At 32.6% G+C, this 26,151-nt stretch overlaps 2 protein-coding genes across 4 annotated transcripts; both read left to right on the plus strand.

Moving 5' to 3' along the window:
* Positions 1 to 461: 461 nt before the first annotated feature.
* On the plus strand, positions 462 to 24,701 carry LOC114756312 (TMV resistance protein N-like). Of its 3 annotated transcripts, XM_028945253.1 has the most exons (7): positions 15,303 to 15,441; positions 21,957 to 22,406; positions 22,527 to 22,693; positions 23,411 to 23,547; positions 23,671 to 24,028; positions 24,125 to 24,210; positions 24,322 to 24,701. In XM_028945253.1, exons 1-7 carry the CDS (start codon positions 15,392 to 15,394, stop codon positions 24,685 to 24,687), a joined length of 1,614 nt encoding a protein of 537 aa, XP_028801086.1. In that variant the 5' UTR covers positions 15,303 to 15,391; the 3' UTR covers positions 24,688 to 24,701. The 3 variants fall into 3 exon arrangements, with proteins under 3 accessions (XP_028801085.1, XP_028801086.1, XP_028801084.1); XM_028945252.1 differs by lacking the exon at positions 15,303 to 15,441 and adding an exon at positions 462 to 477 and having other exon boundaries at positions 22,155 to 22,406; positions 22,527 to 23,547; XM_028945251.1 differs by having other exon boundaries at positions 22,527 to 23,547.
* LOC114756315 (disease resistance protein RPP2B-like) lies at positions 16,878 to 17,456 on the plus strand. Its single transcript, XM_028945255.1, has 2 exons — positions 16,878 to 17,043; positions 17,127 to 17,456. The coding sequence occupies exons 1-2, from the start codon at positions 16,894 to 16,896 to the stop codon at positions 17,454 to 17,456; spliced, it is 480 nt and encodes a 159-aa protein (XP_028801088.1). The 5' UTR covers positions 16,878 to 16,893.
* Positions 24,702 to 26,151: the final 1,450 nt, after the last annotated feature.

A 26,151-nucleotide genomic window follows, 5' to 3' on the forward strand; every position in this document is an offset into this window, starting at 1 on the left:
TCCTCTTGACCTCCTTAATCATGTCATCAATAACTTGGGGCTCTGGCCTAAATAAAATAAAAACAAAATTATGGCACCAAATTAATCATAGTCAATACTTTGTTTCGTTAATTGATAAATAGTTCTCTACTAAAAGATATGTCTCTCTAATTGAGACTTGCAAGTTATGATCAAGGGAAAAAAAAACCAAGAGTAAATTACTTACTCGAGTGGCACGCGCCAACTAGAGAGATTGGCCACCTTTTTACTGCTAACCTCCAGTTGTGTACCTTGCGTAAATTACTGTGAACCTTTGTTCATGATCAGCAAAAGCTTTTTCAAAAGACTTACTCTGGTTTTGAACCTCAGATGCATTTACATCATAGAAAATTGGGAAAACAATATATCTCGGTTCATGATGCGTGCAGCAATCTCTGAGAGCTCCTCAAGACACCATATAGAAGAAGCATAGTTTTTGGAGAAGACAACAATGGAAATGTTGGATTGTCGAATTGCTTTAAGAAAGTAACGAGGAAGAAAAATAGAGTCGCCTGGGTCGAGCTTCTTATCATCCCAAAAGGTATTCAGATCATTACTTTCAAGGAGCTATGGTTATTAAGGTGGAAACTTCTGGGAGCTTGCCCTGGAAGAGATACGAAGAAGAGCTTATGAATTCTAGTCTCTATGCAAGCGAGCTTGCCTTTGATCAGAATTTAAAATTATTTTTTTAATTTCGTATACTTTTAATAAAGTTGTTGAATTGTAAAAAAGATGAAAAGTTGGCAAAGGCAAGACCCAGCAAGCATGCCCCTTTCACGCTTCCAAAATTTTCAAGTTGCACTCTCTAAAAAAACAAGCAAAATTGATACGCACTAATCCCGTTATTTAACGCAATAAAAATTTACGACTTTTACTTTCATTATTATTTAACACTCATAGTTCCAGAATTTACAAGTTGCATTGATTCTACCTCAAGCAAATTGTACAAGTAAATTTACAACACTAATTTTTATTTCTTGTTATAATGAGAAGTAGATAGCAACAAGACAAAGCTAGCATGCCCCTTTGATAATTAATTCTTGACTATTTTTCTTCTGTTTTTTTTATTTTTGACCATATAATACTTTATGATTATGGCCGGGGTTGATTTGATGTGATCAATAACTTGTGGCTCAGACCTGGGCAAAGGAAAAATAAAAGCACCAGTTTAATCACATGGCTAGTCACCAGTTTGTTTTACTAATTGATCAACAACGATTTGAAATTCTTCATACTTTGCCCAGTGAGACTTGAAAATTTTGATCAAGAATAACAAGTAATTACTGTCTAAACTTTTCTCACTGAGACAAGATTTTGAAGACCTTTAATGGCTCTGCGTATCATCAAAAGCATAATAGGAATCATAGAAAAAAAAAGAAGAGGATCGGCAGGGAGGAAATTTCTTGGAGCTTGATTTGAAAAATATCTCTAGAGGAGGTTCTATATTTTAATAATTTATTCGAGCAAAGTGGAAACCAGAGTAAAGTGGCTCTTATTCACCTTTAAATAAACAAATAAATAAAATGCCTCTTGCTTTAAATAAATAAATAAATCCCTTTTATGATAAGTTCGTCCACTTTCCAATTGATGCATGTAGGTCTGTCGCTGAAAGTGGCGGTCGCTTTAACTGAGCATTTACATATCCGATGTGAAATTTAGTTTGAACAGAATAAAGAAAATGAAGTTGCTTTTCATTTCAGTTTGAACAGAATAAATTTACATCTGTTACTTTGTAAAGAAAAATAGAAAACACAGAATAAAAATGTTCTACTTTTTAAGTGGCTCTTATTCACCTTTAAATAAACAAATAAATAAAATGCCTCTTGCTTTAAATAAATAAATAATAAAATCCCTTTTTATGATAAGTTCGTCCACTTTCCAATTGATAGGTCTGTCGCTGAAAGTGGCGGTCGCTTTAACTGAGCATTTACATATCCGATGTGAAATTTAGTTTGAACAGAATAAAAAAATGAAGTTGCTTTTCATTTCAGTTTGAACAGAATAAATTTACATCTGTTACTTTGTAAAGAAAAATAGAAAACACAGAATAAAATGTTCTACTTTTTAACAAATAATTTTTAAATTAAAATATATATATGTCCAAATCAAATTCATTTTCTTCAAATTTTTCACAATTTCCTTTTTTGGGGGGGGCGGGGGGCTAAATTTCACAATAAACTTAATTAAAATCCTGTTTTTTGGCCGAACAGCTATGATCTCCCCTGAAGAATCATCAATCGTTAACTTAAAATGGCGGTGTTCAGTTTAATGGGCCACTATGTCGTTCCCAAACGTGTAGAAAATAGCGGTGTTCATGTCAAAATGAATTGTCAACGTTAATGTGTGGAGCCGAAAGCAATTTCTAATGCACTCCTCTGATACTTAATTTAAAAATTATTTAATTAGATTTAAAATTTTAGATAAATTAATTATTTTTTTCTGGTCCTTAATACAAGACTTAATTAGAGACTCAATCTTAATCTTAAATATAAGATCTGTTTCTCATATTTATTAATTCTTTCTCAAATTACTCCTACTAAATAATTAAATACTACATTAGTGATAATTTAATAACGCACCTATATATTTTATAAAGTGAGTAATACTTATTACTTATTAATTTCACACATACATCAATTCTATTGTTTTATATTTTTAATAAAATAACTTGAAATGGTTTCATACAAATACTCATTCAAAGTGATCGGATTTTTTTACCTCCGAAGAATAGCACAATAAAATATGAATCATATCATCTATTTTCTTTGTGGCTAGAAAAATTTAGTCTTCGAGTTACATTTTACCCAATCAAATAGAAAAAATTCCTCCCAGAAGACAAAAGATTAATTCTTTTTTTTTTTTAATAAACAGAGAAATTGAAAACGAACAGCGAAACAAATGGTTATTTAACCAAGGATATTTTGCGGACGACATTGGACTGGAACGTCACAGGCGATTTTAACCAGAATCTTTTTTTTTTTTGGAATAATTAATATCCAGGTCCCTATAGTTTCAGCTGGTTTTTCATCAGGTCTCTATAATTTTTTTTTCTTTCCATCAGGTTTTTATACTTTCAAATGTTTTTAATTAGGTCTTTATAATTTTTTTCTTTGTATCATGTCCTTATTGTTTTACATTATTTTTAATTAAGTCCTTGTAGTTTTTATTCTTTATTCTATAAATAATAAATTATTACAACAATCTTATGTTAATATTCTTTTAAATTTTTAGTTGAACATATATATTATTTATTTTTCAATTCTAAGTTTTATAATTATAAAATTCAAATTATAATAATAAAATTTTTTAAAATTAGAATATAATTATAAATAATTTATAGTTAAGTATAATTGATTATTCCAATTAATTATTAATTACTAAATGATTATATTAATTATTTTGTCCAGTTATATAATTATTAATTTTAAAGAATAAAGTTAATAAATAATTTTTTAAAAACTACAAAGGACCTAATTAAAAAATAAGTGAAACTATAATGATCTGATAAACAAAATTTTATAGAAACCTAATTAAAAATCAGATGAAACTATAAGGATCTGGAGATTAATTATCTTTTTTTTTATTTGAAATGTCAGTTTCTGAAAGAAGTTTTAATTGAGGGTATTTAAAAAAACAAAGCCATATTTATGGTTATTATCTAGTTTAACTAACTTTTTTAATTTCAAAGTAGTTAAATAGGTCCTACACTAAGGACCAAGAGAGTAATAAATATGACATGTTGTATTTAGGAATTGATTTTGCCTAATAGCTGCATCAAAGGCATATGGGATGAACAAAGGGTAATGTTAAGGAAAATTGCATTAAGGTTCCATTCAAGAGAATAAAGTTAATAAATAATTTTTTAAAAACTACAAAGGACCTAATTAAAAAATATAAAGATCTGATAAAAAAATTTTTATAGAAACCTAATTAAAAATCAGATGAAACTATAAGGATCTGGAGATTAATTATCTTTTTTTTTATTTGAAATGTCAGTTTCTGAAAGAAGTTTTAATTGAGGGTATTTTTTTAAAAAAATGCCATGTTTATGGTTATTATCTAGTTTAACTAACTTTTTTAATTTCAAAGTAGTTAAATAGGTCCTACACTAAGGACTAAGAGAGTAATAAATATGACATGTTGTATTTAGGAATTGATTTTGCCAAATAGCTGCATCAAAGGCATATGGGATGAACAAAGGGTAATGTTAAGGAAAATTGCATTAAGGTTCCATTCAAGAGAATTAAATGTAAAAAAATCTCTTAAAATCATCAAATTAATCTGAAGTCTCAATGGACCTCATTGCAAGAGATTTCACTTATTTAATTACTAAATTGCCCTCATCTTTATTTTTAAGGTCCGCATTGATAACTAAAATGATAATAATTAACAACTTAAAGTACAATGATTAATAACTATCCAAATAAGTATTAACAATATATTTTCTTGTCGCATTAAAAAGATTCAATGTATAGGTTGTTAATAACAACCACGAGAGCTATTAATTGTTGCAATTTAAGTTATTAATGATTGTGTTTTTAATTGTCAATGCATATTTTAAAAAAAAAAAAAGATGAGGGTAATTTAGTAATTGAATAAGTAAAATCTCTTTCAATGAGGTCCCTTAGTACTTCAAATTAATTTGATGATTTCAAGATATTGTTTTACATTTAATTCTCTTAGGTGGGACCTTAGTGCAAGCTTCCCTAATGTCAATTGTGCCTACGCCCTTCTGACCTACATATGTTGTTTAGCTAATTGTTTCTCTCACATACCAACATTTTTACTTACTATTTCTTCTATTCTTAACGTAAGACTTAATTAACTAATTTGAGTAAATTAAATATTTAGTTAAATTAGTTAATATGATATGTTTTTTCTAAATAACCCTAATTATCTTTATTAATTCTCTCCCTCCCTCTCCTACTTAATTATTATTGAGAGAATATAAATAGGGTTAATTTAGAAAAAGTTTGATAAACATGTAAAATATGCAACACCTAACTTTTATATACTAATAGGGTCATGATAATGTCTGTAAATCACAAACACCAGGTTTTGGTCCTGGGAAAGACGGGAATTTTTTTTCTTCAATATTAGAATCCGTCGATCAAACATTTCAAACCTTCAGAATAATTGAAGAATGATCCACAATCAACCATGATTTCAATTTAATCTTTTTTTTTTTGGTGAAAAGATTTCAATTTAATCTATTATCACCTAAAATGAATTCATACTGTGCAATCACATAATAATATATTAAAAATATAGCAACCATCTTAGTTGGCAGCACATACCTGCCAACTAATAATATCTACATAAAGCAAGTAATAGTTACTTGCCCATATAACATATATAATAAAATAAATATTAACTTAACAAGATATTTTGCTACATATTTACAGAATATAATAGGCATCTCTGCTCTTCAACCAGCTCACCTTCTTTTTAAACAATATCCTTATCCTCCGAGCTACTAGCATTCGCTGTTCATCATAAATGGAAGGGTGAGATTCCAAAGAATCCTTGTAGTAGTAATTTCTAGCAATCACTAATATAGATTACATAAAACATGTAAAACAAGCCAAAATAGAACATAACCTTGCAAGCTATGCATATAAAGCATTTAAATGCAATGACAAATAGTCAAATAAATGAACTAAATGCGCAATCAACGGCATATAAGGCCGGACATACAATGGCACATAAAACCATGCAAATAATGGCTCATAAGGCCCCATATCTTTCAGCTGCACGTGATCACAGCTAATAACTCATGCAAGAAATTAAGTACTACATGTTCTCATGCTTTAAAAAAGCAATATGGCACAAACAGACACACAACAATCATACACAAGTGTAAGGTAGGAAAGAACTACTACCTGGTCCGATTCCCTCCAAATCAAACCTTACAAATTTCTTCTTCTTTCACTTTCTTTGTGGGCTTGAGCAGATACCAAAACCTATCATATTCGTAAGGGTAAATCAACGCTTGATCCAACTGTAATTCATAAATTAAATATCTCACTTAATGTCCCAGATCTTCTTCAATCTCTACCCTTACTTAGTAGTTGGTTATCCTGGATAATTTTTCTTATTTGAACTATTATCTTTGGAACACTTCTTTCGTTATCTCAACCCATAATATTACTTTACTTAGTAACAAGTCATCTTAGTCAAATATATTATCTATACTTATTGCATTTAAGGGTAACACTGTCTTCCCAATTCCAATTCCAATTTCACTATTAAGTGGTTGGTCGTCATGAAAAATTAAATAATATATATACATATATACACACACATATGTATATTTCTAATTAATATTTTAAAACTCCATACTTGAATTTCAATCAGTCTCACATATCCTACATCACTTTCATTTTCACCATCCTATCACAACCTTTAAGTTAAATCTAGAAATTTTCCAAATCCGATTAAAACAATTCACCTTCTTGTTTTTCCTTAAACATTTCCGCAACACCTATTCCATTTGTTTCCATTTTAAGTATTTTAATTAATAAGCTGCCTATAACATTAAATGACTTAATCTTCCCTCCAACATAATTCCTCAAACGACCTTTCTAAATAAATTTTTAAAACTCAATCAATCTTATCCTTAATACTTAAACCTTCTCATCTAGTTCCCAACATTGAAAACATCAACCAATAATTTTCTAATCCAATATCTACTCTATATATACAAGTTTAGCACTCAAAATCCAACAAGACCCAAAGTATATTTACATCCAAGTTCATCCATTTTCCAGCTCCATCACTATTAATCTATCTATCATCTTTGAATCCTCAAACACATTTTTAACAATAAATTTAAATAAACTCCTCTACCTTCCTTAATCCTTCGGCCAACGTCATCCAAAATCTCAAACCTAAATTTTAATTCAACATTTAATTTGTCTTTCAAACCTCAACACGCATATAGTATTCATATTATTAAATTCTTCTAATATCAAAATTCTATAACCTTATTTAGTTAATCTTGATCTCTTTGTAACTTCTATTTTTCAATCAATCCTATCTTCAAAACTTGAACCCCAAACTTCAAACGCCCTTTTCAATTCCAAACTTTAAATCTAAAAATTCTCACATCAAGAACAATATTTAGATAACTAGCTTAGAACCTTCAAATTTTCTTAACTATTTCAAACATCTATAAACCTATATATCACATCTCCAATAACTTCAAACCAATGACTTTCTGACCCCCCCTTTAATTTATAACTTCATTTAACAATTCCCCCTTCTCTCAATGAACCATTCGGACACACATATATACACATATGTGCACCACATTACTACCTCATTCTCTTCTACCCTCATAGAGACCGAATCCTATAACCACAAAAACCAAGAACCTGAAGCTAAGGACATGCAAAACAACAACCATTGTAATTCTGAAAATTTCAATTACAGAGTTACAGCTCACGCCATTAACAAACATATACACATCAATTTAAATCCCCAACACTGCACACCCAAGCTTTCGGTCATATACACACATTTATGCTCTTCATTTTCTCATTAAGCTAGAGCCATTTCCTTGAACCATTAATCCCTGTTTCAGCCTTGGAAAACAGAGGAAGAAAATCCACATAAAAACTAAGTAAATCCTCTAGTCTCAATTAGCAATTAAATTTTGAAGAAAATTAAACAGTTTCCTTTCTTCCTTATTTCTATATATCAGACGCCATTCAGACCCCGTGTGTGTGTGTGTGTAATGATTTCCATTTAATTCCCAGCACTACACACTAACGGCACATATATATGTGTGTGTGTAACTTCCTTCTTCCCTTTTAAATTTCAGTAACTTGATTCTTAAAACTTCTCTCCCACTGAACCTGATGGACATCCCATAAACTAAAACGCACAAGCTCTGTTTCGGCAGCCATGAACAGGGGTGAAACAAGCAAATGCATCACTACATTTCACTCGTTGAAGCTTCCAACTACATCTTCCATCCACTATTTCTTTTGGTTCATAGCTTTCTTTAACAACCCAGATTTTAATCTATCATAATCTCCTCCATAATGTACAAAACAAAAGAAATAAGGGTAGGAGAGTGTTAATCAGTCTTACCTTAGTCAGAAAACACTATTGCATGTGAACTTCTCTCCTCCGATCACCACTTCGCCGGCAACGCCCTTCTCTCTGCCTCCCCCGTTTTCTCTCCGTCGCTCTCTGATTTCTCCTCAGTTTGCAGATGACAAATGAGAAGGAAGAAGGCGTGATGGCAGTTTATATGGGTGAGGAAAGAACAATTTTGCCCTTCTAAGTCTTCTTTGTTTTCACTTTCGTCCTTCCTCTATTTTTTTTTCTTAAATTAAAGAATGAATCCAGAAATTTTCCCAAAATGTTTTGTTTGGATTTTCCTTCTCCATTATCTTCTTTGACTCATAAAATAATTTCTCCAAAAGGTTTGAGTCAGAAATCAACTCATAACTATTTTTCTTGATTCCAAGAAAATAGTTCTTAATTTCAGAAATTAATCCTTAACCCATTTTAAGGATTTTATGCCTCAATTATCTTCTTTACTATCTTACATGATCATCTTAAAATTTTTAGATTAAATATAAATCTCTAAATATTTTTCCATAATTTTATGAGAAAATAAGTCATTTTCCTCTTAAAATTATCTATTAAAATTATTTAAGCCATTTTTGGGGAAATAACTTTTCTAAAATATCTCTAAACCCTGGAAATCAATATTCTATAATTTTTCCCAATTTTATATGGCTATTAAATAATTTTAATGAATTTTCTCTTTTATACTCATCATAAGTCATAAAGTTTGGGGTGTTACAAAATAAGTGTTACATATAGGATTAACATCAATTTACAAATTAGATCCTACATTAAGGAGTGGAAAATGAGTATTAAACGTAGACAATTACAATGATAGTGATTGAGGATTGCTGATAAAAATAATGAAACATATATAAAAGTTTATTAACATCAATAATTAGTTCAAAATTTATCGAGTTAGGCGCATTTTGACATCATATTGATGTGCTAGTGGTCATTTTATCATACACTTACTGACCATTTAATAGCAACAACAAAGAGTTCAGATTCATACATTTTAATATGGTTTTAAATTTTCAATTTTCTGATGAGGATTTTTTTTATTAAAACGATATCATATTCAACGACATTATTTTTTTTCCCCCAAAAGCATACATATAAAAATAAACAAATTCGGAAATTATTTTCAGTCCCACACAGAACGTCACAGCAACGTTGAAAAGTCATTTAGACATGGGCACCGCCATTTAATTTTCACACGTTTAAGATAGAATAGTGACCCACCAAAATGAACAGTAAATAATTTATTATTCTTTCAAGAGATACTGGCAGGGTTCGCGACACGCTATTTAAGAACTTGTCAAACTTAACACAATAAAAAAAAATGTCAACATTATTATCATGATAATTTAAAAAAAATTTTTAGAAAAAGTATTTGGAATATAGAAAATTTCAGATTGGGTCCTGAAATTTTAAAAATAACAGTAAAGGTCAATATTCCCAATGGACGGCAACCTGACTGCAAGCAACATGACAGAAGGATGGAAGGGCAAAATGGTATGTTAATTAGTGTCCTTTTTTAATTATTAATAACTATTTTAAATATTCGGTATTATTCAATCAAATCGGTAAACTACTATAGGGGCCTTTTACCTGTTGTTATATATCTCAGTGTCGTTTTTTATCACTCAACGACTATAGATGATTATATATACACTCTTGTATATTTTCTCATTCACAGATGCTCCCTAAGTTGTGAAAAAATGAATCTATGTGATTCCAAAACTTTGACAAAGACGCCAGATTTTGGTGGGGTTCCGAATCTTGAGAGTAGGGGTGGAAACAGGCCAGGTCAGGCCAGGCCTCACCCTTAACAGGCCTGGCCTGTGGTGAGGCCTGTTGGCCTGAGCCTGGCCTGTGGCCTGTGAAAGGCCTTTTAATCGGCCTGAGCCTGGCCTGTAATCAGGCCTGGCCTGGCCTATGGCCTGTTAAGAGGCCTGTTTTTTTAATAAATTTTAAATACACATAAATCAATTCAAAATTATAATAATTCAACCTAATTAATCTAAAATACAAACAAAAAATATGAAATTATCAAATTAACACAATTTGTAAAACATGTCCCCTTAGGTCCAAAAAAAAATCTAATATGAAAAATTATTAGAAAACATAATTTCATTTTGATATAAAAATATCACTTCATCCTATCTTTAGTATAAAAATTAGTTGATGACTAGATCTAGTTTAAAATATGAAACATCCTTAATCCCTTTTATATTTTAAATTTATCATTTATTCAGACTAATTTACTAACAAAATGATATTTGATCTTGTTGTTACACATGGTTTTTTTTTAAAAAATATTACAGTTATTATAATTTATTTATTTATTTATTCAAATTAATTAAGTAACTATTATAACAAGAATTAGATTGAGCACACATATACACGGTCTAAAACATAATAGGTCAATTCTCTCTATATATATATATTCTATAAGCATGGATCAAATAAATGAATGATGTTTTTTTTTTTAAATGCACTTATGTTTTCTTTCTCTGTTTAAATATGTGTCATTATACATATATCAATTATTTTTATTATAGAGAATGGAAATGAAATGTCGCATGCAATAGGCTCTAGATAACACGTTTATGTGGATGAAGTTTTCTCAATTAACCAATTAGAATAACAAAATCCCTCCTATCAATTTATAATTTTAACATAAAAAAAAAAAAGATAACAGGCCCAGGCCGCCTGACAGGCCTAACAGGCTTACTGTCAGGCCTGAGCCTGGCCTGATAAAGCAAACAGGCCTTTTTACAGGCCTGAGCCTGGTCTAATATCTAAATAGGCCAGGCCAGGCCAGGCCATTTACAGGCCAGGCCACAGGCCCCTAACAGGCCGCCTGGCCTATTTCCACCCTTACTTGAGAGCCTAGAGCTTGAAGGATGCGCTGGATTGTTGCAACTTGATCCATCTATTGCTAAACTTTCAAAGCTCAAATTCTTGAACTTGAGAAATTGCGTCAATCTTGTTAGTATACCTAATGCCTTGTTTTCTATGGACTCGTTGCAAGTCTTAAATCTAGCTGGCTGCTCTAAACTTGCATGTTGCTTGAAGTTTTCTCCTATGAGGAGCTTGGTACAAGCAAAACTGCCTAGCATTCGGTTTAGTTATCATGAGTTTGTTTGTTGTTGTCTTGTTTACTTGATTTGTATTTGTGAAGTCAAATAAACATAAAGCTACCAATTTGGGAATAGTATAATGTGATTGTCTTTTTGTCAGTTATCTCTTTTTCTTTTTTTTATCATCTTAGCCTCAAGGGTAAGATTGAAGATTGTACTTCATTAATGCAACTTCTTAAATTATATATATATATATGCCTGTTTATTAATTGTATTAATCACAAAGATAAGCCTTATACTGTAATAAGATAATAAAAGAGCTTCGCAAACTTCCTAGAATGGCTTGGTTCCTCAACCAACCTCACTCTACAACAACAATTAAACCAGAAAATGATACCTAGAGCCAACACCAAAATATGTACAAGTAAAATAATCATGTGCAATCCAAAAACAAAATCCACATATTCCTATCTTCACTACAAAAAAAACATGGTTTTAGCGACGGAATTTTGCATTTAGCGACGGATTAGCGACGGATTTTCCGTCACTAATTACCGACGGAATTTTTCCGTCGCTAACTCAATTTTTTAAAAAATAAAATAAAATGCCACGTGACACCTCTACCAATTGCCACATCATCATTGAGAACACCTCCACGTGTCGCTGCCACCTCACATCTACTGCCATGTGTGCGCCACGTGTCACACCTCTGCCTGTCACGTGTGCCTACCACCTCACCTCTGCCTGCCACGTGTGCACCACGTGTCACCACCACATAATTCCCTTTTCAAAGTGACTTCTCCATGGCTTGAACCCAGGACCTCCTCTGTGCGCATGTGCGGCTTTACTAGTTGAGCTGCAATGAACCTGTTGACTTATTATATAAAATTAAATATATATTATATTATTTTACACAAACAATTATATATACATATATATTATTAAAAACTAAAAATATACTATATGATAATTTTAATAATAACTATTTTAATGAAAAAATAATTTTTAAATGTTTGTTTTACTACTTTTATAATTTTTTATTTTTTAAAAATCTTTTTAATATAATTTTAATTTCTAATGACACTAATTTTGAATTTTACATCATAAATAATTTTTCATAAATAATTTTTAAATTTATTTTTAATTAACATTGATAAGATATACAATTTAATTATATATATATTATATTACATTATATTATATATGTATATGTGGTTTATATATTTGAAAAAAATCATTTACAATTAGTCAAAAAATCTTGTTATTCAAAAAATTCAAAAAATAACTACTATAATAAAATCTAATAAATTATTTTATATAAAAAATTAAATGATTTAAATAGATTATGATAAACAGTATTTTTCTACTTGTATATATATCCTATGTAATTTATTTTCTTAAACTTTGCGACGAAAACAAATTCCGTCGCAAATTTCTGACGGAATTGCGACGGAATTTCCATCGCTAATTTTTTTGACGGATTAGCGACGGAATTAGAGACGGAATTGTCTGACAGGAAAAGATTCCATCGCTAAATACGGATTAGCGACGGAATTTAGCGACGGACAGAAATTCCGTCGCTAATCTGTCAAAAAAATTAGCGACGGAATTTCCGTCGCTGATTCCGTTGCTAATTTGCGACGGAATTTGTTTCCGTCGCAAATTCCGTCGCTAATTCGCTGTTTTTTTGTAGTGCTTGAGTATTTAGAGAATATACAAATATGGCAGTTGTATCAAAAACAAAAACAAAAAAAGTGTTGAAATGACACTATATCCTCGAAGTTAACAAGTAGCTATATGATTGTACAAAATCTAAGAGTAATAAATTGGATTGTGGAATCTGATTGGTTTGGCGGTCGAAGTAGAATTATGTTAACAACTAAAGATGAACGAGAGCTTCAACTACTTGAATTTTCCTGCTTTTGATGATCTTGATGAAACTGAAATTACTCATCAGCAACCATTTTCTTGCATGACAAAGAAATTACGTGAACAAAAATCTATTTTAACTGCTCTATTTCTCATCCCCCGCTTTATATGTGTGCTTACAACATATCTTTTGTTTCTTATGTGTATGTATCCTTTAGGGAGAATTGCAATGAAATTCCAAATATAGAACATGATTGCTCAAAAGTCATAATGACAAATGGGTAATTATAATTTACTATTCTAAAGCTTGTTATTACAAGCTGTTTTGTTGTCACTAGAACTTTTAGTAATTATGTTTCTTACTTGTGATCTCATTGCAATTCTCCATTTATTGATAGAAGCGAATCCGTTGTGTTTCTTACAGTCTCGTCATTTTGATACTCTGTCCAAGCCAGAACACTCTGCTTTGCTCTGTTTTGCTCCAATTCACCCAATGCCTCTATTTTGCTACCCAAAAACATTTTTCTTGTGTCATTTCTTTCAGCATTGCTCCAATATATTTCATGGCACCAATATCCTTCCACTTCTTTGTCTTCAATTTTTAGACCATATTGTCTTTGGGAACTGATTTTGCCTAATGATAAGTATGTGTGTGCAAGCGCTTCTAACTTATAGATATTGTTTAGCTAATGTGCGGTACACTATTTTCCATTGACATATTTTCTTTTGATTGAGAGACAAGAATCTTTGTGGGTCCAGAGTTTTAACGAAAATGCCAGATTTCAAAGAACTTCCATATCTTGAGAGCCTAGAGCTTGAAGGATGCACTAAATTATCACAGCTTGATCCATCAATTAGAAAGAGGACGAACATATCATAAAGAGGCATTTTTGTTTAATTGTTCATTTATTTATTTATATTTAAAGGTGAATAAAAGGCACTTTATTATTTAGTGTCATTTTGCCTTTTCGTAAAGGATAAAAGGAGAATTACAATCAAGTCCCATAGAAGAGAAATAATTACTAAAAGGTCCCAATAACAATCTGAACAGCCTGTAATAACAAGTCCTACAGTGAAGAATAACAACATCTGGGACTTGTTTTATATTTTTTTCTTTTATGAGACTTGATTGTAATTTTCTAAAAAAAAAGAATAAGAATCACTTTACTTTGCATCCCCACTTTGCTCAAAGAAATTATAAAGATAGAGACTCCTCTTTAGGATCTTTTTAAAGGCAGGCTCCGAGAAATTTCCTCCTTGGCGGCCCTTTTCCTTTTTCTTTTTATGCTTCCACTTTTATCCGTGTACGCACATCTTTTATAATTTGCAGAGCGATTAAAGATCTTCAAAATCTTGTCTCACTAAAAAAAATTAAAAAAAAGCTTTGGACGGTGCTTAGTTTTTCTCTATCAAAAATTTCAAGTCTCATATTCTCAAACGGCAAATTATAAAGAATTTCAAATAACTGTTGACCAATTAGTGAAACAATCCGGTGACTACGTGATTAAATTGGTGCTTTTAGGTCTGAATTCCACCAATGATATTGTAACCTAGTGAGATAGATGCTCATATGTAAATGAGAGATCACAAAGTTGATGCCCCTTATAATCCAGGTCATCTATTAAAATAGCTAAACAATCACCAAAAAAATCCGAATATGTATTCTATGAAAATAATAAGTGAATGGGTTAATAATATTTATGAAAATGCTTGACAGTTTTAATAATGAAATCATCAAGTATTGTGACAAAATTTATTGTCTTTTGGTACCTAATAATTGACTGTTATTAATATAAAACCTACTTTTTAGTATAATTTATGCTGCAAAACAAGCCTTACATTAAGAATCGAATCGAGTACTTTTTTCGCCCCAAGCTACAAGCTATTCATGACATAGTCGGACTAGTCCGATCCCCTTGTACAGTGATAAACAAATAAATAAATCGCTAGTAATTAATTATCAAAGGGGCATGCTTGCGGTTTGTTTCTTGCCGCTGTCTACTGCTCATTATTATAATAAAAATTAAAAATTAGTGTTGTAACACACACTTGCATAGAAACTAACAAAAATTTTAATTTTCAATTCTTATCAGACGCGCAAACACTTGCATAGAAACGAGATTTTACCTACCCTTCTTCGCACCTCATAGGGCAAGCTCCAAGAAATTTCCACCTTAGCGACCCCTCTCTTCTTCGTTTCACGTTAAGGTTCTTATTTTATTGATCTATTTCCATTCCCTGAGCCATTAATAGATCTTCGAAAGCTAGGGGATCGAGCAATTGTGACTCCACTATATCTATAGCTTAATTCCCATTGAGAAAGGCGACCGATCATGAAAGTGACGAAGGAGAATTTCATAAGCGGACCGCCATCATCATCAAGGCCAATCCATGTGTATCTAAGTTTCATCGGAGATGATGAAACTTGCAGATTTACAGATAGACTTTGGGCTGCTCTTGAAAGTAATGATTTGATTACTTTTTGGGATGACAAGAAGCTTGACCCAGGTAACTCCATCATTCTTCCACATCAATTCCTCGAAGCAATTCGAAAATCCAACATCGCCATTGTTGTCTTCTCCAAAAGCTATGCTTCTTCTATATGGTGCCTCGAGGAGCTCTCAGAGATTGCTGCACGCATTCATGAGCCACGATATACTGTTTTCCCCATTTTCTATGATGTCGATTCATCTGAGGTTCAAAAGCAGAGTAATTCTTTTGAAAAGGCTTTTGCTGAACATGAACAAAGGTTTACAACAAATTTACGCATGGTACGCAATTGGAGGTTAGCAATAAAACAAGTGGCCAACCTCCCTGCAGGTTGGCATGTACAACGAGAGTAAGTAATTAGTTTTTCTACATCAAAACTTTAGAAGTCTTGATAGGCAAATTATTGATCTTCAAGTAACTGTTGATCAATTAATGAAATAGAGTATTGACGAAGTGATTTATTTGGTGCTTTCATTTTGGTTTTCCTTTATTTAGGCCAGAGCCACAAGTTATTGATGACATCATTAAGGAGCTCAAGAGAAAAATGCGTGAATTAGTCTATGCTGATGTAGATCTAGTAGGGATGGAATCTCGAGTGAGAGAAGTTGTAGAGCTTCTAGATTTGGGTTCAAATGATGAAGTTCGAGTTGTGGGCATCTGTGGTATGGGCGGAATAGGCAAGTCAGCTCTGGCAAGAGTTATCTACGAAAGGATATCTCACCATTTTGATGCATCTTATTTGGTACTCAATGCACATGAATTTCGTAAGATCATAGGGCTAAGACATCTCATCGAGAGAACTCTCATAGTTTTTGATTGTGTTGATATTTCTTATATTAAAATATTACTGTTCCTTGCTGTAAGAGATAACCAATTAGGTGGAGGGAGTAGAATCATCATGGCAACTAGAGATGAAGGAGTGGTTAAAGGGTCTTGGACGCATGATATTTATAGGGTTAAGCTATTGACTAAGGATGAAGCTCTTCAATTAGTTTGTAGAAAAGCTTTCAAATGTGATTTTCCATTGAGAGGTTATGAGGAACAAATTGATAATGTACTCCAATATGCTAGCGGCCTTCCATTAGCAATTGTAGTACTGAGCCAATTCTTATATAATAGAAGGCCTTCTGAATGGAGCAGTAACTTGGTTGTATTCAAAAAGTTCGCTGATTCAGTGATAATGGAGGTCCTTAAAAAGAGTTTTGATGAACTGGACCGCGGTTACAAGGAACTATTTCTAGACATGGCATGTTTTTTTACAGGGAAGGAGATTAAGTTTGTACAAGGAATTTTGAACAGTACAGGAACGTGTCAAAATACGAATGTTTTGATTGAAAAATCACTCATGGCCATTGTAGATCAAAAAATACAAATTCATCGTTTATTGCAAGAAATGGGAAGAAACATTGTTCGGGGTAAATTCCCTTGTGAGCCAGAAAAGTGGAGTAGATTATGGGATTTTGATGATATTTTTAGAGTTATGCAAAATGACACCGTAAGTTCTTATAACATTTTTGTTTGGTTCAATTGAAGTAATCTCACTTTTCATCATTTTTATATAAATGTGTGTCTTGTCAGGCTACTTTTAATGTTGAAGCAATAGTCTTGGAGCTGGAAGATTCACAAGGGACTACGTTGAGGGTCGAAGGTTTATCACGCATGAACAAGCTTAGAATACTCATATTTCGTAATGTTAAATTTTCTGGAGTCCTAAAACATCTTTCGAACTCTCTCCAATATATTTCATGGCACCAATATCCTTTCACTTCTTTGCCGTCAAGCTTTAAACCACCTCATCTTGGAGAATTGATTTTGCCTGATAGCTGCATAACAAGCTTATGGGATGAAGAAAAGGTATATGATAATTGCATCACAAGTAAATGGAAACCACTTGCTTATGAGCAATAATCAAAATGTTTATATCAACTAATATATATAATTTCTGTTATATATTTTTATTTTTATTTGTGCATGTTTATATGTGTCAAGTGTTTGTGTGTGAACTTTTCTATGAAAAGCTTCAACTTTCTTTCTTACGTTTCTTTTAGGAATCACTTGAGTATGAAGCAACGTTTTTTAATATCCGACGATTCCCTTCTTTGAGAGGCATGAATCTTAGTGGCTGCAAAGATTTAACCAGGGCGCCAAATTTTCAGGAATGTCCAAGACTTAACAGGTTAGATCTTGAAGGATGCATTAAGTTGTCGCAGCTTGATCCATCTATTACTTATCCTTGGGAGCTCAAATTCTTAAATTTGAGAAATTGTACTAATCTTGTTAGTATTCCCAATCGTCTATTTTGTCTACCCGATTTAGAAATGTTAAATTTGGCTGGTTGCTCCAAGTTTGCCAATTGCCCGAACTTTTCAAAGAACCCATTCAGCACTCATTTTCTCGAAGAGAACAGAAACGATGTAGACAAAAATCTATGCAAGCGTACTATTTGTTGAGAATTTGTTACTCGTAATTGTTGTATCATTTAATTTATTAGTCCGTTTTGTTTTCCATGCCTCTCCTCTCTCTTATTCTTCTCTCCCTTCCTATCTCAACGATCCCTTCTTATTTTTTAAATTTGAATTTCCTATTATAAGAAATTACTGTAATATTATTAGCTAGGTTGGTGCTTATGTAATCAAAGTGCCTCTGAATGGAGAAGGGCCTTGTATAACGTATCATGTGCCGCCTCAAAACAAAAATTATTAATTACTGGATAATGACGCCAATGTGTTGGAAAACAAAGAAATTGAAGACCATTTAGGCCATGGAGTATTTTTATAGAAATCGGAATAAAAAACAAAAATGAGAATGACGTTTTAATAAAATAAGTATATTTGGTATGTTATGGATAAATCAGTTAAACCTTAATATAAAAAAAGTTAGCCTAGAAAAATTTTAATTCCAATGAAAATGACATTTTAATATTTGGTACTTGGTCTTCGTTTTTTTTTTAATTTTTAAAATTGGCAGTCCATGGTTATAACTAATGATATATTAAGAGTTCATCAAACGTCATTTCCCCTGAATGACATAATGGTGTGAAATGTGGCATCATGTGAACAAGTTGATAATAAGATCTGATAATAAAAAAAATTCACACACAAAATAACAAGAAGTTGAATATTAACACATATAGGACTACATTAGGGATGACGCAGTTGAAGGGAAGCCTTAAAAAAAAAAAAAACACGCGTTAGAGGGACGAACTTGCTCAGAAAAAGGCTTTTATATGTTAATTTATTTAAAGGTGATTGAAAAACAAATAGAAATCAACATCAGTTTTATTTTTTACAAAATAAAAAAATAAAAGTTCCCACAACTTTCGACCCCAAAAACCCTTTTCCTGTTATGGTGATTACTTTATTTGTCTTTTTAATTTGCACAACTTTTCAAATTAGACTTTGTTTGGATTGGCCTAGTAGAGGGTCACTTTGTAAGGACCAAGGAACTTTAATTCCATTCAATCCTATTTTTAATTAAGAAAGTCCATCCATAATGAAGACCATCATTATAACAAATAAATTGTGCAATTATTAATAGACATCATAACTATACAAATCAATACATATAGTCTAACTAACAATAATTATTCAATTATTTTTAAAAACTTAAATAATTATGCAAATCAATATTAAAATAATTAGACGTTTATAAAAAATTGTATAAACAATACATTTATACAAAAAAATATTATATGAACAAATATAAACAATTGATGGTCAAAAAAATATAAACAATTAACGAATAAATATATAAATGTTTATCAAAAATCGTTTATATAAACGTTTATAAAGAATTATAAACTATTATATCTACATAAAAACAAGCATATAAACAAGTAACGATTAAATGAATATGTAACAAATAAATTATAATTAACATTATATCAACAATCAATATGAACTATTACATTAATAATTTCTGGTCAAAAAAATACATTAATAATTTAATTTTTAATTAATAGACAATATAATAACTACTACTTCCACAAACAAATAACAAATTACCATGAATAATTACAAACTATCCAAAATTTCCACCAAAAAAAAAATAACTATGCAGCCTCAGTTAAGCACATATTTAAATAACAACAAATAAATTCTAACTACTTCAAACAACAAAATTAAAAATAAATATTTTGAATTGAATAAATAAAAATTTTCATCACTTAACATTAAAAATACTGACTTCAAGAGAAGGAGAGAACTGGAGAGATAGATGCTTAAGCAGGCTGCAAATCGACGTCGTTTTTTTTCCAGCGGCGTTTTAAAATTAACCCCTGCTTTTTTTAGTTGTGGGTCCCACCTAGTGTCAAATGTCAACAAAATATGGGCTCTCACCCTATGTGCTCTCATCATGATCAACTCTCCCTTATCCCGCTCTCCCCCCCCCCCAGTAGCAGCTTCGTAGGCGGCGTCAGGCGTTATATATATACACACACGTCTTTTTATTTCTAAATATAAAATCCATTTAGAATCAGACGGAGCACATTTTTTTACTGAAAAAAATATTATGGTGCCAGCTGCACATTTATCAAAAATTTATTTTTAAATTTGCACTTTTATCCTAGGTGATCTAACATTTCTTTCTTTTTTTTTTTAGGTAAATGAATTTATTATTAGGGCACTATTTAAAGAGTTGAAGCTAGTCTTAATTTTGGAAGACGATGCAAGAATTACATTGAGAATTGAAGCTTTATCACACTCAGCTGCAACTTCATCCATCTATTGCTGAAATGTCAAGGCTCAAACTCCAAAATTTGAAAAGTTATAGTAATGTTATTGGTAGCATTTCCAATGCATATGTTTTGTCTAAGCAAATTGGAGATTCTAAATAGGGTTTGCTGCTCAAAACTTGCTTATTGTTTGCGAATTTTCGCCCTTTTGAAGAGCTTGATAAAAATGAACTTACTCATCAGGAACCATTTTCTTGTAGGAGACAGCAATTACGTAGAGAAAAATCTGTTTAAGTGCTTTGGCCTTCGGGAATGCATATCATTTTCCAACCATCTTTGTTTCTCATACCTCACTTTCTTTTCCTCTACTTCTATCTCTTTCCTTCTAAACTCTCTGTTTGTGTTTGTCCCTGTTTCGTTTGTCTATTGACCCAAATCCCTTTGTATATTCAGGTAACATTATTCATAATATTCTCAAGCCGTAAAATCCACTTTGTACTACCTAATCAAACCTGATGCTGCTCTTATCTGCATTAATTATTTGAATTTTTCTTATATTGCAGAGGTCGGTCTTGCTAATACTTGCTTTTCGTTCCAAGTCACAACACTCTGCTTTGCTCTGTTTCCCTCCGATTCATCCATTGGCCAATGTCAATATTTTTCCTACCCGAAAGTGATTATTTTTGGCCATCCACGTGCATTATCCTTGCTTAATTTGCTTTACACATATTTTATGCAATAAAATAAATATCATATCATTGTTGACAGTCACTTTTTTTTTTGCCGAAAAAAAAATTAAATGAAACCAAGCCAAGATGTGGGGATGATGAGAAGAACTAAACAGGGGAATCACTTCCACCTTGCCTTCCGAAATTTGATTCATCCTCTTACACGTTAGGAATAAATTTGATTCATATAATTCTTCTGAAATTGAAGATTTTTATTATTTATAGGTGGAAATTTCAATTTTTATTCTGCGGAAATTGAAATTAAACTTCTGATTGAAAAATCACTTGGGGTGGTTCTAGATTATTAATTATAATATCTCATTAAACTCAAGCGCAAGCAGTGGTGTAAGGTATGGATGAGAATGTAGTCGGGTCAAGAAGAAGTTGACAGCCATAAACGAGAGGTGGGTGAGGTGCAGATGCCACACACTAGCGTAGAAATTAGAAAGCCCCGTTCATATCTCTTTCAGGGCAAGTTCCAAGAAATTTCCACATTAAAAATCCTCCCTTGCTTCCATTTTATTGTTCTCTTTTGTCTGTAGAGCCATTAAGAGATGTTCAGAAGCTCAGTGAGAGACATCGACTCAGAAATGGACGTGGACTATTCACATATGATTTTTTATTATTTTTTAATGTTAATAATATATATATGTATGTATGTAGCATTGATATTTAAAAAATAAGAAGCTAGTACCTATATTCATGATTGGTCCCGCCCGCAATTCAGAAAAGTCAAGCGTTAGAGGACGAACTTGCGAAGAAAGAGGTATCTTTATTTAATTTTTTAATTTATTACTTAAAGTTAAATAACACTATAAGAGGCATCATTTTGCTGTGGCTTTCCACTTTGCTCAAACATTGAAAACTAAATAGCAATTATTCAACATCAATCTCAGTGAGGAACTGTGACTCTATTTAATCCCCCACTTTTCAATTAAGAAAGTCTTCCAATCGTCAAGACCGAAAGGTTACAGCCATGGAGAGTTTCATAAACAACTCATTATCGAGGCCGATTCATGTGTATCTAAGTTTCAAAGGAGATGATGAAAGCTGCAAATTCACAGATAGGCTTTGGGCTTCTCTTGAAACTGACGATTTAAATACCTTTTGGGATGACAAGAAACTCGAGACAGGTTTTTCTAGCATTCCGCATCACTTTCTCAAAGCAATTCAACAGTCATGTGTTTCCATCGTCGTCTTCTCCAGAAACTATGCCTCTTCTATATGGTGTCTTGAGGAACTTTCTAAGATTGCTGAGCGCATTCATGAACCACGATATACTATTCTCCCAATCTTCTATGATGTAGATCCATCTGAGGTACAAAACCAGAGTAATTCTTTCCAGCAAGCTTTCGTTGATCACGAACAAAGGTTTACAGCAAATCTACGAAGAGTACACACCTGGAGGTTAGCAATGAAACGAGTGGCCAATCTCTTTGGTTGGCATGTACAGCATGAGTAAGTAATTTTTCTCTTGGTTTTCAATTGATCAAAACTTCGAGTCTCAATATAGAGATCTTCGAGTAATTGTTGATCATTCAGGAATTGAACTAGTACTTTTATTTTTCCTCTGTTCAGGTTAGGGCCACAAGTTATTGATGATATCATAATAAAGGTCAAGAGAAGAATGCGTGAATTAGTTTACGTTGATGTAGATTTGGTAGGGATGAAATCTCGGGTGAATGACGTAGAAAAACTTCTCGACTTGGGTTCAAATGATGGGGTTCGAGTTCTGGGCATTTGTGGAATGGGCGGAATAGGGAAGACAACTCTTGTCAGAGTTCTCTATGATAGGATCTCTTACCGCTTTGATGCTTGTTATTTTCTACCTAACCTATCTGAATTTTATACCAGGAGACTAGCATGTGGAAAGATTATTCTCATGATTCTCGATGGCATTGATAAGAACCAAAATCTAATGCCCCTAATCAAGCCTATAAGAACTAATTGGTTAGGTGGAGGAAGTAGAATTATCATAACAACCAGAGATGAAAGAGTCCTTAAAATCTTTGGGAAGTATGATATCTATCGGGTTAATCCATTGGCCAAGGATGAAGCTCTTCAATTATTTTGCAGAAAAGTTTTCAAATGTGATTTTCATGCCAGAGATTATAAGCAGCAAATAAATAGTGTACTCCAATTTGCTAACGGCCTTCCATTGGCAATTATGATATTGGGCTCATTATTGTATAATAGAAAAGTCTCAGAATGGGGAAGTACTTGGGTTGAAATAAAAAAGGTTGCTACCCAGATGATCATGAAGGTACTCAAAAAGAGTTTTGATGAACTGGATCGTGACAGCAAGGAAATATTTCTCGACATTGCTTGTTTTTTCAGAGGGAAGAAGATTAAACATGTAAAAGGAATTTTAAATAGTTATAGATTTGTTGATCAAAAGAAAAATACCCCAGTGAAGGAGGAAATACAACTTTTAATTGAAACATCACTCATAACCATTATAGATCAAAAAATAGAAATGCATGGTCTATTGCAAGAAATGGGAAGAGAAATTGTTCAGCTTAAGTTCCCTTCCATGCCAGAAAGGTGGAGTAGATTGTGGGATTTCAATGATATTTTTCGTGTTATGCAAAATGACACAGTAAGTCTTACTAACATTTTTCTGCTCTTTTTTTTTTTTTTTTCCGTCGAAACATATGTCCGAAAGTTGAAGCTATTTTACTTTTCATCATTGTCGTGTGTGTGATTCTGTGTTTATTTCCAGGCTTCCGGAGTAGTTCAAGCAATAGTCCTGGATTTAGAAGATTCACAGCAAAGGGCATTAAGGGTCCAAGCTTTATCAAATATGGGCAATCTTAAACTACTCATATTTCGTAACGTTAAGTTTTGTGGATCCCTCAAGCATCTTTCAAATGAGCTTCGATATGTTTCATGGCACCAGTATCCTTTCCCTTGTTTACCGTCAAGTTTTGTGCCACATAATCTCATTGAATTGATTTTGCCTGATAGCTCCATCACAAACATATGGGAAGGAGAAAAGGCACCAGATAGCTCCATCATAAATACAAGGGCAGTAGAACCAAAAGTAGCTGTTTGGCACCTCACAGATATTCGGGAAGCAGGTATGCGAATGCTATTGTGTGTGCGCGTGTCGAACTCAAAATTGAATTATGGAATCAAAGTCACATCATAACCCACCTATTGCGTATATTTTGAAGCCCGAACTAAATTCTTAAATTTGAGAAGGGAAAAAGACCGAGAAGCACATGAGAGCTGCATCACTAATAGACGGGAAGGAGATATGGTATGTCATTATGTGCGTGGAACAATACATGTAGGTGAATTGTACAACCAAAATCATGATTATGGATACTGTTTAGTTAATTTTTCTGCTACTCTTTTTTGTCATCCACAGGCCTTCCCTTTGAGAAATATGAATCTTAGTGGCTCCAAAAATCTGGTCAAGTTGCCTGATTTCAAAAGATTTCCAAATCTTAAGCGATTAGACCTTGAAGGATGCACGCAATTATCACGGCTTGATGTATCTATTGCTTATCTTTCAATTCTCAAATTCTTAAATTTGAGAAATTGTATTAATCTAGTTAGTATTCCAAATCACTTATTTTCTCTACCCTCTTTAAAAGTTTTAAATTTAGCTGGTTGTTCCAAATTTGCATATTGTTTGAAATTTTGTCCTTTTGAGGAGCGTGATGAAAGAGAAGCCATTGAACAATCATTTTCCCACAGGAGACAGAAGCTATGTAGACAAAAATCTATATAAGTGTGCTTTATATTCAGTAATGCTGTATCATTTATTACTTACTGATTTATTCTTCCATCTATGCTATATTGATGAGCAAAAACACAATCCAATGACTTGCATGGAACGAAAATAAATTCTCATTATTATTTTGCAAGAATCTCTTGAAAACAATGAACTGATATATGATACAAATTAAATAGCATAATTACAATAAGAGACATTAAAATTATTAATGTTAGGACTATTTACGGGATAGGAATGGGTCCTGATAAACAGGATTTTCTATCCCAAGCCTCAGTCCTGAATGGGATGGGTCCCGTCAAGAATTTTTTTTTTTCCAGTGGAAAAAAACTATGAAAGCAAGCTTCAATTATGGTGGAATACCAGGAAAAAAATCCTACTCAAATAATTATTGTGCATAAAATTACTTTTGATTCAAACGTCTCCATTCTTACGCTACTCTTACACTCCCATCTTTTTAGAAGAGCCAGATTTAAAGTCATGAAAACTTTTCCCTTTCAATCAATGATAAGCAAAAGCAGCATATCAAGAACAAGGGTTCTTCAAATGTTCTATTTTATGGATATGATTAAAACCTCAAAACAGTTTCTCCCCACACCATATTTTTCTCTTAAAAAATCACCACAGTACGATGGAGAGGGGAGAGGAAATGAGACAGGACGATGAAGGTCAGAGGGAACATAACTGAGTTGCTGGGGCAATGGATCTAGCAACGACAGTGTTGGGGACGACGACGTGAGCCTGAGAATGGAGAGTAGGGAGCGGCACCAAGCATCGATTAAGAAAACCAGTGTTAAAGTGTAAATAGTTAGTGGTTGGGCCTTGGCCCAGTAGTGTCTATAAAAGGGGGTCAGGTCCGACTGGTCATGTATGGATTATTGGTCCTGTGGACCTATTCATCAATAATATTCAGAAACTTATCATGGTATCCAGAGCTCCAGGTTGCTCGGTTGGTTGAGAAGAGCTAGCCCAATTCGTGAGAGGGCATCGTTTGCCCAGGTCCTCCGTTGTTCTTACGTCATCGTTTTGCAAAGGGAAAGGGAAAGCAAAAGTTGCTCCCTGTCGTTCGTTCTCTGATTCTCAAAGAAGCATCAGAGTACCCTTAGCTGTTCGTCTCTGAGGTCGAAAACCTCATCGCTGGTTTGGCTCGCATCTGTTAATCAAGAATTTGTTAATCTTGATCAGAAATTGCGTCCGATTGTCTGACTGATAAAATCGTTCGCCGTCTTTCTTTCTTCACTCATTCACATATTTCTTCCATTCGGCGATTGCTGCGAGTCAAGATTCACTCCTGTAAAAATGGGAAAACAAGAAGAAAGCGCCTCACACTCCTCTCCAAGCATCGATTTCACACACCCATTATACCTCCATCCGTCAGACACACAAGCCGTGACTCTTGTATCACAGGTGCTTCGGGGTTCTGAGAATTACGAGGTCTGGAGCTGTTCAATGTGCCTCGCC

Source organism: Neltuma alba, unplaced genomic scaffold (assembly GCF_004799145.2).
Source record: "Neltuma alba isolate B1F8T4 unplaced genomic scaffold, ASM479914v2 tig00010386_pilon, whole genome shotgun sequence".
NCBI classification, from domain to species: Eukaryota; Viridiplantae; Streptophyta; class Magnoliopsida; order Fabales; family Fabaceae; genus Neltuma; species Neltuma alba.

What these genes read in the sequence shown, in the direction of transcription:
- LOC114756312 (XM_028945251.1), top strand. Translation starts at nt 15,392, where the DNA reads ATGAAAGTGACGAAGGAGAATTTCATAAGCGGACCGCCATCATCATCA. An exon ending in GGACCGCCATCATCATCAAG is followed by an intron (nt 15,442 to 21,956) that starts GCCAATCCATGT and finishes CTCATTATCGAG; the next exon opens with GCCGATTCATGTGTATCTAA. An exon ending in CACAGATATTCGGGAAGCAG is followed by an intron (nt 24,029 to 24,124) that starts GTATGCGAATGC and finishes TATATTTTGAAG; the next exon opens with CCCGAACTAAATTCTTAAAT.
- LOC114756315 (XM_028945255.1), top strand. Translation starts at nt 16,894, where the DNA reads ATGGCCATTGTAGATCAAAAAATACAAATTCATCGTTTATTGCAAGAA. An exon ending in GAGTTATGCAAAATGACACC is followed by an intron (nt 17,044 to 17,126) that starts GTAAGTTCTTAT and finishes GTGTCTTGTCAG; the next exon opens with GCTACTTTTAATGTTGAAGC.